General features: G+C 36.0%; 1 protein-coding gene across 1 annotated transcript in view; it reads right to left on the reverse strand.

The window, feature by feature from the left end:
• The window catches only part of LOC137621372 (uncharacterized), a 59,390-nt gene that overhangs the window by 42,751 nt on the left and 4,139 nt on the right, over positions 1–12,500 (reverse strand). The window contains exon 3 of the mRNA XM_068351670.1: positions 1–63. This exon is cut by the window's left edge and continues 147 nt beyond it. Coding sequence (XP_068207771.1) covers positions 1–63 — 63 coding nt within the window. The remainder of the gene's footprint in view (positions 64–12,500) is intronic.

The raw sequence follows: 12,500 nt of genomic DNA on the forward strand, positions 1-12,500 counted from the left end.
TGTCAGTTGGGGCGACCCACGGTGAGGAGTCACAGTTATCATCGGTGGCCGGAGGATTGGCGACTGTGATGAGGGAAGATAGGTTTGTTTATTAATGTTTAATAAAAAGGTTTACCTTTGTACAGCTAAGATTATGTAAAAATTTTTAGTTTTTGAAAGTTTATTTTTCATTTAAGTATAGTTTTGTATTTTAATGTTTAAGAAAAAGTTTATCTTTAGATTGACAGCTATGATGTAAAAATTTTTAGTTTTTGAAAGTTTATTTTTTATTTAAATATTTTGAAACAGGATTCATGATTATGATGATAGAAGATATTTTTGTTTTTTAATGTTGAAGAAAAAGGTTTATCTTTGTACAGCTATGATGATGTAGAAGTTTTTAGTTTTTTAAAGTTTATTTTTTATTTATATATTTTTAAACAGGATTCATGACTATGATGATAGAAGATATTTTTGTTTTTTAATGTTGAAGAAAAAGTTTACCTTTGTACAGCTAAGATAATGTAGAAATTGATTTTAGGAAAGTTTATTTTTTATTTATATATTTTTGAACAGGATTCATGATTATGATGATAGAAGATATTTTTGTTTTTTAATGTTTAAGAAAAAGTTTACCTTTGCATTGACACCTAAGATGATGTGGAAATTTTTGTTTTTGAAAGTTTATTTTTTATTTAAATATTTTTAAACAAGATTCGTGACTATGATGATAAAAGAAATGTTTGTTTATTATGGGGAAGATAGTTTGGTTTTTTAATGTTGAAGAAAAAGTTTACCTTTGTACAGCTAGGATGATGTAGAAATTTTTAGTTTTTGAAAGTTTATTTTTTATTCAAATATTTTTAAACAGGATTCATGACTATGATGATAGAAGATATTTTAGTTTTTTAATATCTAAATGTACAAAAAAAAAAGGTTTATCTTTGGATTGACAGCTAAGATAATGTGGAAATTTTTGTTTTTGAAAGTTTATTTTTTATTTAAGTATTTTTAAACAGGATTCATGACTATGATGATAAAAGAAATGTTTATTTTTAAGGGGGAAGATGGTTTTGTTTTTTAATGTTTGAAGAAAAAGTATATCTTTGGATTGATAGCTAAGATGATGTAGAAGTTTTTAGTTTTTGAAAGTTTATTTTTCATTTAAATATTTTTAAACAGGATTCATGACTATTTGTTTTTTAATGATGAAAAAAAAGGTTTACCTTTGGATTGATAGCTAAGATTATGTAGAATATTTATTTTAAATCTAATTTTTATCAAAATATTTTGAAATAGTATTGACGACTATGATGATAGAAGATAGTTTTGCTTTTTAATGTTTAAATAAAAGGTTTACCTTTGGATTGACAGCTAAGATGATGTAGAAATTTTTAGATTTTGAAAGTTTATTTTCTATTTAGATTTTTCTAAACAGGATTCATGACTATTTGTTTTTTAATGTTAAAAAAAGTTTACCTTTGTACAGCTAAGATGATGTGGAATTTTTTTGTTTTTGAAAATCTAATTTTTATCAAAATCTTTTGAAATAGAGAATTGACGACTTTGATGATAGAAGATAGTTTTGTTTTTTGGATGTTTAAGAAAAGTTTATATTTTCTATATATTTTGAACAGGATTGACAGCTAAGATGATGTAGAAAGATTTAATTTTTGAAAGTTTATTTTTTTATCTAAATATTTTGAAATAGGATTGACATCTAAGATGATGTAGAAATTTTGTTTTTGAAAGTTTTTAAAGTTTATTTTTTATTAAAATATTTTGAAATAGGATTGACAGCTAAGATGAGGTAGATATTTTTGTTTTTGAAAATTGAAGGAAAAAGTTTATTTTTCATTTAAATATTTTGATATTTGTTTGTCAAAAGTTTTTAAATATTTTTTGAGTTAAAATGTATTTTTTATTCTAACGTTTCTGAAATTCGCTTTTCAAAAGTTTTCAAAATATTATTTGAAAGTTAAAAAAAAAGATTTTTATTTAAGAATTTTGAAAGTTTGCTTTAATAACGATTTTAAAAGATTTTTTAAATCGTCTTGTAATATAATGCAGAAATTTGCTTTTCAAAAGTTTTTAAATTATTTTTTCTAAATCTATGGCAAAGACGATAAAAAAAAATTTGTTTCTTGAATGTTTTAACCAAGTAGTTTTTTTTCCCATTTAAAAATCTTTGAAATTTGTTTCTAAATAGTTTTTAATATATAGTTTTAAAAACTATTATTTTTTAGGGGGAGGTTAAAAATCATTTGTTGCACAAGTTGGGCATACATGTTCTCTACATGTATATGAATCACATATAAAAGTGTCTGGTTTCAGTTCTTATTTCATCAGAATAGATGCTCACCAGAACATCAGCTGGGCAAGCCGAAACACTCACTGTGGTGCCCAACCACAGCAGTAGCCTCCCCAATAAACAGCTTAAATTCACGTTGCTGAGGATCGATCCGCTGCCATGCGAATACTAGGCGAAAGCGTTATCACTGTACTAGCTAAGAGGCTAAACAGAATAGTGTAGAGGAATTTCCTTTTAGATATATTTTTTGGGGGAGGGGGTGTTTGAGGGAGCTTATACCTGCTGAGTCATCAGCAGCCATTGCCTGGCCCTCCCTTTTCCTGGCTTGATGGAGAGGATACTTGAGCAAAGCTCATATATATATATATATATATATATATATATATATATATATATATATATATATATATATATATATATATATATATATGTAAATATATATATATTTTTATATACATATATATATATATATATATATATATATATATATATATTTATTTATATATATACAGTATATATATATATATATATATATATATATATATATATATATATATATATACATGTACATGTACATGTACATGTACATGTACATGTACATGTACATATATATATATATATATATATATATATATATATATATATATATATATATATATATATATATATATATATATATATATATATACAAGGTCAGTTTCTAGGTCGTTGTCACTGTCCCTTGCCTCTACCATCCATGAGCGATCTTCACACATTTAAACTGTGTCAAACTTCGTATGTGAAAAACATAAATAAACGTCAAATATGAAATGATAACATCTTTAACTATTGATGCCTTAATAGAGTATTCTGAGCATTACTAGAATGTGACCATTTGACTTCCTGGAATAGCGTAGTTTTTTTTTAGTCTGACGTCCATACAGGTATAGATAGCGTGTTGATTGCGACCTATCCAATAAATATCCCTACCATTAAGGGTATTTATCATACCTACATATAAGTCGGTTTGGTAAAAAGGGACGGATCAATTTACGAGCTTCGTTTATCGGAACTTGATCTCTTTCATACCTTTCTTCACCTGTATTTTCTGAGGACTAATGCCTTTCTTCACATGTATTTTCTGATGAGTATTGCCTTTCTTCACCTGTATTTTCTGAGGACTGATGCCTTTCTTCACCTGTATTTTCTGAGGACTAATGCCTTTCTTCACCTGTATTTTCTCAGGACCAATGCCTTTCTTCACCTGTATTTTCTGAGGACTAATGCCTTTCTTAGTCTGTATTTTCTGATGAGTGTTGCCTTTCTTTACCTGTATTTTCTGATGAGTATTGCCTTTCTCCACCTGTATTTTCTGAGGACTGATGCCGTTCTTCACCTGTATTTTCTGATGAGTATTGCCTTTCTTCACCTGTATTTTCTGAGGAGTATTGCCTTTCTTCACCTGTATTTTCTGAAGACTGATGCCTTTCTTCACCTGTATTTTCTGACGACTATTGCCTTTCTTCAAATGTATTTTCTGAGGACTGATGCTTTTCTTCACCTATATTTTCTGATGAGTATTGCCTTTCTCCACCTGTATTTTCTGAGGACTGATGCCGTTCTTCACCTGTATTTTCTGATGAGTATTGCCTTTCTTCACCTATATTTTCTGAAGACTGATGCCTTTCTTCACCTGTATTTTCTGATGAGTATTGCCTTTCTTCACCTATATTTTCTGAGGACTAAAGCCTTTCTTCACCGGTAGTTTCTGAGGACTAATGCCTTTGTTCCCCTGTATTTTCTAAGGACTAATGCCTTTCTTCACCTGTATTTTGTGAGGACTAATGCCTTTCTTCACCTGTATTTTCTGAGGACTAATGCCTTTCTTCCCCTGTATTTTCGGAGGACTAATGCCTTTCTTCACCTGTATTTTCTGAGGACTAATGCCTTTCTTCACCTGTATTTTCTGATGAGTATTGCCTTTCTTCACCTGTATTTTGTGAGGACTAATGCCTTTCTTCAAATGTATTTTCTGAGGACTGATGCCTTTCTTCACCTGTATTTTCTGAAGACTATTGTCTTTCTTCACCTATATTTTCTAAGGACTAAAGCCTTTCTTCACCGATATTTTCTGAGGACTAATGCCTTTGTTCCCCTGTATTTTCTAAGGACTAATGCATTTCTTCACCTGTATTTTCTGAAGACAAATGCCTTTCTTCAGCTGTATTTTATGAGGATTAATGCCTATTCACCTGTATTCTCTGAGGACTAATCCCTTTCTTCACTTGTATTTGTTGAGGACTAATGAATTTCTTCACCAGTATTTTCTGGGGACTAATGCCTTTCTTTACCTGTATTTTCTGAGGACCAATGTCTTTCTTCGCCTATATTTTCTGAGGACTAATGCCTTTCTTCACCTGTATTTTCTGATGAGTATTGCCTTTCTTCATCTGTATTTTCTGAGGACTAATGACTTTCTTCCCTTGTATTTTCTAAGGACTAATGCCTTTCTTCACCTGTATTTTCTGGGGACTAATGCCTTTCTTCACCTGTATTTTCTGAGGATTGATGCCTTTCTTCACCTGTATTTTCTGAGGACTGATGCCTTTCTTCACCTGTATTTTCTGATGAGTATTGCCTTTCTTCACCTGTATTTTCTGAGGACTGATGCCTTTCTTCACCTGTATTTTCTGAGGACTGATGCCTTTCTTCCCCTGTATTTTCTGATAGGTATTGCCTTTCTTCACCTGCATTTTCTGATGAGTATTGCCTTTCTTCACCTGTATTTTCTGAGGACTGATGCCTTTCTTCACCTGTATTTTCTGAGGACTGATGCCTTTCTTCCCCTGTATTTTCTGATAGGTATTGCCTTTCTTCACCTGCATTTTCTGATGAGTATTGCCTTTCTTCACCTGTATTTTCTGAGGACTGATGCCTTTCTTCACCTGTATTTTCTGAGGACTGATGCCTTTCTTCCCCTGTATTTTCTGATAGGTATTGCCTTTCTTCACCTGCATTTTCTGATGAGTATTGCCTTTCTTCACCTGTATTTTCTGAGGACTGATGCCTTTCTTCACCTGTATTTTCTGAGGACTGATGCCTTTCTTCACCTGTATTTTCTGAGGACTGATGCCTTTCTTCACCTGTATTTTCTGAGGACTGATGCCTTTCTTCACCTGTATTTTCTGATAGGTATTGCCTTTCTTCACCTGCATTTTCTGATGAGTATTGCCTTTCTTCACCTGTATTTTCTGAGGACTGATGTCTTTCTTCACCTGTATTATTTTCTGAGGACTGATGCCTTTCTTCACCTGTATTTTTTGAGGACTGATGCCTTTCTTCACCTGTATTTTCAGAGGACTAAAGCCTTTCTTCACCTGTATTTTCTGAAGTCTGATGCCTTTCTTCACCTGTATTTTCTGAGGACTGATGCCTTTCTTCACCTGTATTTTCTAAGGACTAATGCCTTTCTTCACCTATATTTTCTGAGGACTAATGCCTTTCTTCACCTGTATTTTCTGAGGTCTCATGCCTTTCTTCACCAGTATTTTCTGAGGACTGATGCCTTTCTTCACCTGTATTTTCTGAGGACTGATGCCTTTCTTCACCTGTATTATTTTCTGAGGACTGATGCCTTTCTTCACCTGTATTTTCTGAGGACTGATGCCTTTCTTCACCTGTATTTTCTGATAGGTATTGCCTTTCTTCACCTCCATTTTCTGATGAGTATTGCCTTTCTTCACCTGTATTTTCTGAGGACTGATGTCTTTCTTCACCTGTATTATTTTCTGAGGACTGATGCCTTTCTTCACCTGTATTTTTTGAGGACTGATGCCTTTCTTCACCTGTATTTTCAGAGGACTAAAGCCTTTCTTCACCTGTATTTTCTGAAGTCTGATGCCTTTCTTCACCTGTATTTTCTGAGGACTGATCCCTTTCTTCACCTGTATTCTCTGTGGACTAATCCCTTTCTTCACCTGTATTTTCTAAGTACTAATGCCTTTTTTCATCTGTGTTTTCTGAGAACTAATCCCTTTCTTCACCTGTATTTTCTGAGGACTAATGCCTTTCTTCAGCAGCATTTTCTGAGGACTAATGCCTTTCTTCACCTGTATTTTCTGAGGACTAATGCCTTTCTTTACCTGTATTTTCTGAGGTCCTGTATTCTCTGAGGACTAATCCCTTTCTTCACCTGTATTTTCTGAGGACTAATGCCTTTTTTCACCTGTATTTTCCGGGGACTAATCCCTTTCTTCACCTGTATTTTCTGAGGACTAATGCCTTTTTTCACCTGTATTTTCTGAGGTCCTGTATTCTCTGAGGACTAATCCCTTTCTTCACCTGTATTTTCTGAGGACTAATGCCTTTCTTCACCTGTATTTTCTGGGGACTAATCCCTTTCTTCACCTGTATTTTCTGAGGACTAATGCCTTTCTTCACCTGTATTTTCTGAGGTCCTGTATTCTCTGAGGACTAATCCCTTTCTTCACCTGTATTTTCTGAGGACTAATGCCTTTCTTCACCTGTATTTTCTGGGGACTAATCCCTTTCTTCACCTGTATTTTCTGAGGACTAATGCCTTTCTTCACCTGTATTTTCTGAGGTCCTGTATTCTCTGAGGACTAATGCCTTTCTTCACCTGTATTTTCTGAGGACTAATGCCTTTCTTCACCTGTATTTTCTGGGGACTAATCCCTTTCTTCACCTGTATTCTCTGAGGACTAATGCCTTTCTTCACCTGTATTTTCTGAGGACTAATGCCTTTCTTCACCTGTATTTTCTGGGGACTAATCCCTTTCTTCACCTGTATTTTCTGAGGACTAATGCCTTTCTTCACCTGTATTTTCTGAGGACCAATGCCTTTCTTCAGCAGTATTTTCTGAGGAGTAATGCCATTACTTTAGATGAAAAGGGAAGTTAGTGATATTCAGGAAAGTTGTCTTTGAAAGGTAATCGATTTTATTCTGTCTGTAATAAGTAAATACTGTATAAGTAACTACAGCTTATATAAGCTAGTAATTGAAACTGGTGTAGACCTGTTTTGAAACTGGTGCCAAAAGTATTTTATCTGCTGCTGAACCCTTTTGAAACTGGCGTACAACAGTACTTAAACTGTTGTAAACTTTTTTTTTTAATCTAGTGTACAACAGTACTGAAACTGTTATAGAATTTTTTTTAAATTGGTGTACAACAGTACTGAAACTGCTGTAGACCTGTTCTGAAACTGGTACACAACAGTACTGAAACTGTTATAGGAGTGTTTTGAAACTGGTGCACAACAGTACTGAAACAGCTATAGACCTGTTTTGAAACTGGTGCACAACAGTACTGAAACAGCAGTAGACCTCTTTGGAAACTGGTGCACAACAGTACTGAAACAGCGTTAGACCTCTTTGGAAACTGGTGCACAACAGTACTGAAACAGCTGTAGACCTCTTTGGAAACTGGTGCACAACAGTACTGAAACAGCTGTAGACCTCTTTGGAAACTGGTGCACAACAGTACTGAAACATCTGTAGACCTCTTTGGAAACTGGTGCACAACAGTACTGAAACAGCTGTAGACCTCTTTGGAAACTGGCGCACAACAGTACTGAAACAGCTGTAGACCTCTTTGGAAACTGGCGCACAACAGTACTGAAACAGCTGTAGACCTCTTTGGAAACTGGCGCACAACAGTACTGAAACAGCTGTAGACCTCTTTGGAAACTGGCGCACAACAGTACTGAAACAGCTGTAGACCTCTTTGGAAACTGGTGCACAACAGTACTGAAACAGCTGTGGACCTGTTTTGAAACTAATGCACAACAGTACTGAAACAGCTATAGACCTCTTTGGAAACTGGTTCACAACAGTACTGAAATAGCTGTGGACCTCTTTGGAAACTGGTGCACAACAGTACTGAAACAGCTATAGACCTCTTAGGAAACTGGTTCACAACAGTACTGGAATAGCTGTGGACCTCTTTGGAAACTGGTGCACAACAGTACTGAAACAGCTATAGACCTCTTTGGAAACTGGTTCACAACAGTACTGAAATAGCTGTGGACCTCTTTGGAAACTGGTGCACAACAGTACTGAAACAGCTATAGACCTCTTTGGAAACTGGTTCACAACAGTACTGAAATAGCTGTGGACCTCTTTGGAAACTGGTGCACAACAGTACTGAAACAGCTATAGACCTCTTTGGAAACTGGTTCACAACAGTACTGAAATAGCTGTGGACCTCTTTGGAAACTGGTGCACAACAGTACTGAAACAGCTATAGACCTCTTTGGAAACTGGTTCACAACAGTACTGAAATAGCTGTGGACCTCTTTGGAAACTGGTTCACAACAGTACTGAAACAGCTGTGGACCTCTTTGGAAACTGGTGCACAACAGTACTGAAACAGCTATAGACCTCTTAGGAAACTGGTTCACAACAGTACTGAAATAGCTGTGGACCTCTTTGGAAACTGGTGCACAACAGTACTGAAACAGCTATAGACCTCTTTGGAAACTGGTTCACAACAGTACTGAAATAGCTGTGGACCTCTTTGGAAACTGGTGCACAACAGTACTGAAACAGCTATAGACCTCTTTGGAAACTGGTTCACAACAGTACTGAAATAGCTGTGAACCTCTTTGGAAACTGGTGCACAACAGTACTGAAACAGCTGTAGACCTCTTTGGAAACTGGTTCACAACAGTACTGAAATAGCTGTGGACCTCTTTGGAAACTGGTTCACAACAGTACTGAAATAACTGTGGACCTCTTTGGAAACTGGTGCACAACAGTACTGAAACAGCTATAGACCTCTTTGGAAACTGGTTCACAACAGTATTGAAATAGCTGTAGACCTCTTTGGAAACTGGTTCACAACAGTACTGAAATAGCTGTGGACCTCTTTGGAAACTGGTTCACAACAGTACTGAAATAGCTGTGGACCTCTTTGGAAACTAGTGCACAACAGTACTGAAACAGCTGTAGACCTCGTTGGAAACTGGTTCACAACAGTACTGAAATAGCTGTGAACCTCTTTGGAAACTGGTGCACAACAGTACTGAAACAGCTGTAGACCTCTTTGGAAACTGGTTCACAACAGTACTGAAATAGCTGTGGACCTCTTTGGAAACTGGTTCACAACAGTACTGAAATAGCTGTGGACCTCTTTGGAAACTGGTGCACAACAGTACTGAAACAGCTATAGACCTCTTTGGAAACTGGTTCACAACAGTACTGAAATAGCTGTGAACCTCTTTGGAAACTGGTGCACAACAGTACTGAAACAGCTATAGACCTCTTTGGAAACTGGTTCACAACAGTACTGAAATAGCTGTGGACCTCTTTGGAAACTGGTTCACAACAGTACTGAAATAGCTGTGGACCTCTTTGGAAACTGGTGCACAACAGTACTGAAACAGCTATAGACCTCTTTGGAAACTGGTTCACAACAGTACTGAAACAGCTGTAGACCTCTTTGGAAACTGGTTCACAACAGTACTGAAATAGCTGTGGACCTCTTTGGAAACTGGTTCACAACAGTACTGAAATAGCTGTGGACCTCTTTGGAAACTGGTGCACAACAGTACTGAAACAGCTATAGACCTCTTTGGAAACTAGTGCACAACAGTACTGAAACAGCTGTAGACCTCTTTGGAAACTGGTGCACAACAGTACTGAAACAGATGTGGACCTCTTTGGAAACTGGTGCCCAACAGTACTGAAACAGCTGTAGACCTCTTTGGAAACTGGTTCACAACAGTACTGAAATAGCTGTGGACCTCTTTGGAAACTGGTTCACAACAGTACTGAAATAGCTGTGGACCTCTTTGGAAACTGGTGCACAACAGTACTGAAACAGCTATAGACCTCTTTGGAAACTGGTTCACAACAGTACTGAAATAGCTGTGAACCTCTTTGGAAACTGGTGCACAACAGTACTGAAACAGCTATAGACCTCTTTGGAAACTGGTTCACAACAGTACTGAAATAGCTGTGGACCTCTTTGGAAACTGGTTCACAACAGTACTGAAATAGCTGTGGACCTCTTTGGAAACTGGTGCACAACAGTACTGAAACAGCTATAGACCTCTTTGGAAACTGGTTCACAACAGTACTGAAACAGCTGTAGACCTCTTTGGAAACTGGTTCACAACAGTACTGAAATAGCTGTGGACCTCTTTGGAAACTGGTTCACAACAGTACTGAAATAGCTGTGGACCTCTTTGGAAACTTGTGCACAACAGTACTGAAACAGCTATAGACCTCTTTGGAAACTAGTGCACAACAGTACTGAAACAGCTGTAGACCTCTTTGGAAACTGGTGCACAACAGTACTGAAACAGATGTGGACCTCTTTGGAAACTGGTGCCCAACAGTACTGAAACAGCTGTAGACCTCTTTGGAAACTGGTGCACAACAGTACTGAAACAGATGTGGACCTCTTTGGAAACTGGTGCCCAACAGTACTGAAACAGCTGTAGACCTCGTTGGAAACTGGTTCACAACAGTACTGAAACAGATGTGGACCTCTTTGGAAACTGGTGCCCAACAGTACTGAAACAGCTGTAGACCTCGTTGGAAACTGGTTCACAACAGTACTGAAACAGCTGTAGACCTCGTTGGAAACTGGTTCACAACAGTACTGAAACAGATGTGGACCTCTTTGGAAACTGGTGCCCAACAGTACTGAAACAGCTGTAGACCTCGTTGGAAACTGGTTCACAACAGTACTGAAATAGCTGTAGACCTCGTTGGAAACTGGTTCACAACAGTACTGAAACAGATGTGGACCTCTTTGGAAACTGGTTCACAACAGTACTGAAACAGCTGTAGACCTCGTTGGAAACTGGTTCACAACAGTACTGAAACAGCTGTAGACCTCTTTGGAAACTGGTTCACAACAGTACTGAAACAGATGTGGACCTCTTTGGAAACTGGTGCCCAACAGTACTGAAACAGCTGTAGACCTCGTTGGAAACTGGTTCACAACAGTACTGAAACAGCTGTAGACCTCTTTGGAAACTGGTGCACAACAGTACTGAAATAGCTGTAGACCTTTTTGGAAACTGGTGCACAACAGTACTGAAACAGTTGTAGACCTCTTTGGAAACTGGTGCACAGCAGTACTGGAACAGCTGTAGACCTCCTTGACCTATTTTGAAACTGGAGTACATTAGTATTGACACACCATTGCTAATGGTGGAACTTCAGAAGTTCAAACCAACAGTGAATATTCTTTTGTTTCTCTTCCTAGTTTGTACATGACAGATCTATTTGAACATTCCTACTGATCTTGAAATATTTCTTTATTCAACACCTTGTATTATCTTATTTCCTTTCCTCACTGGGCTATTTTCCCTGTTGGAGCCCTAAGGCTTAATGCATTTAGCTTTTCCAACTAGGGTTGTACTAGCTAGTAATAAAAATAATAATAGGAATAAAGTGCTTAATGAAATTAACATAACCGAGACAATTGGGAAGATCTCATTGTGAAAATATTGCAAAAGGTTTTTAGCATACGAGATAACTAACAATTTACTTAAAAAAAATAATTACCATATTAAAAAACTGAAATTTTCTTAAGTAATGAGAAAGATTTTATATGTTTGAAGATGTATGCTTAAAACGGAATATAGAAATTCTCTATTTTATAATTTATCTTGAACCGAAACTGACAAAGAAGATAAAAAATTGTTGCTAGTAAAATTTATATAGAAATTCTGAAGGTTATCACATACCAAGGCCATATTGAAAATATATGAAATACCAACTTTATATGAAAAGTCTGAATGATCCAAAAGAAAGAGTTTAAGAAGTAAGCCTTCAGTCTTTATTATTATTATTATTATTATTATTATTATTATTACTAGCTAACCTACAACCGTAATTTGAAAAGCAGGATGCTATAAGCCCAAGGGCTCCAACAGTGAAAAGGAAATAAGAAGACGGATAGAATAAGGAATGAGGAAAATGGAATAAGACGGATAGAATAAGGAATGAGGAAAATGAAATAAGAAGACGGATTGAATAAGGAATGAGGAAAAGGAAATAAGAAGACGGATAGAATAAGGAATGAAGAAAAGGAAATAAGAAGACGGATAGAATAAGGAATGAGGAAAAGGAAATAAGAAGACGGATAGAATAAGGAATGAGGAAAAGGAAATAAGAAGACGGATAGAATAAGGAATGAGGAAAAGGAAGTAAGAAAACAGATAGAACACTTAAAAATTGCTACATAAAACAGA

This window comes from Palaemon carinicauda, chromosome 28, assembly GCF_036898095.1.
Source record: "Palaemon carinicauda isolate YSFRI2023 chromosome 28, ASM3689809v2, whole genome shotgun sequence".
NCBI lineage: Eukaryota > Metazoa > Arthropoda > Malacostraca > Decapoda > Palaemonidae > Palaemon > Palaemon carinicauda.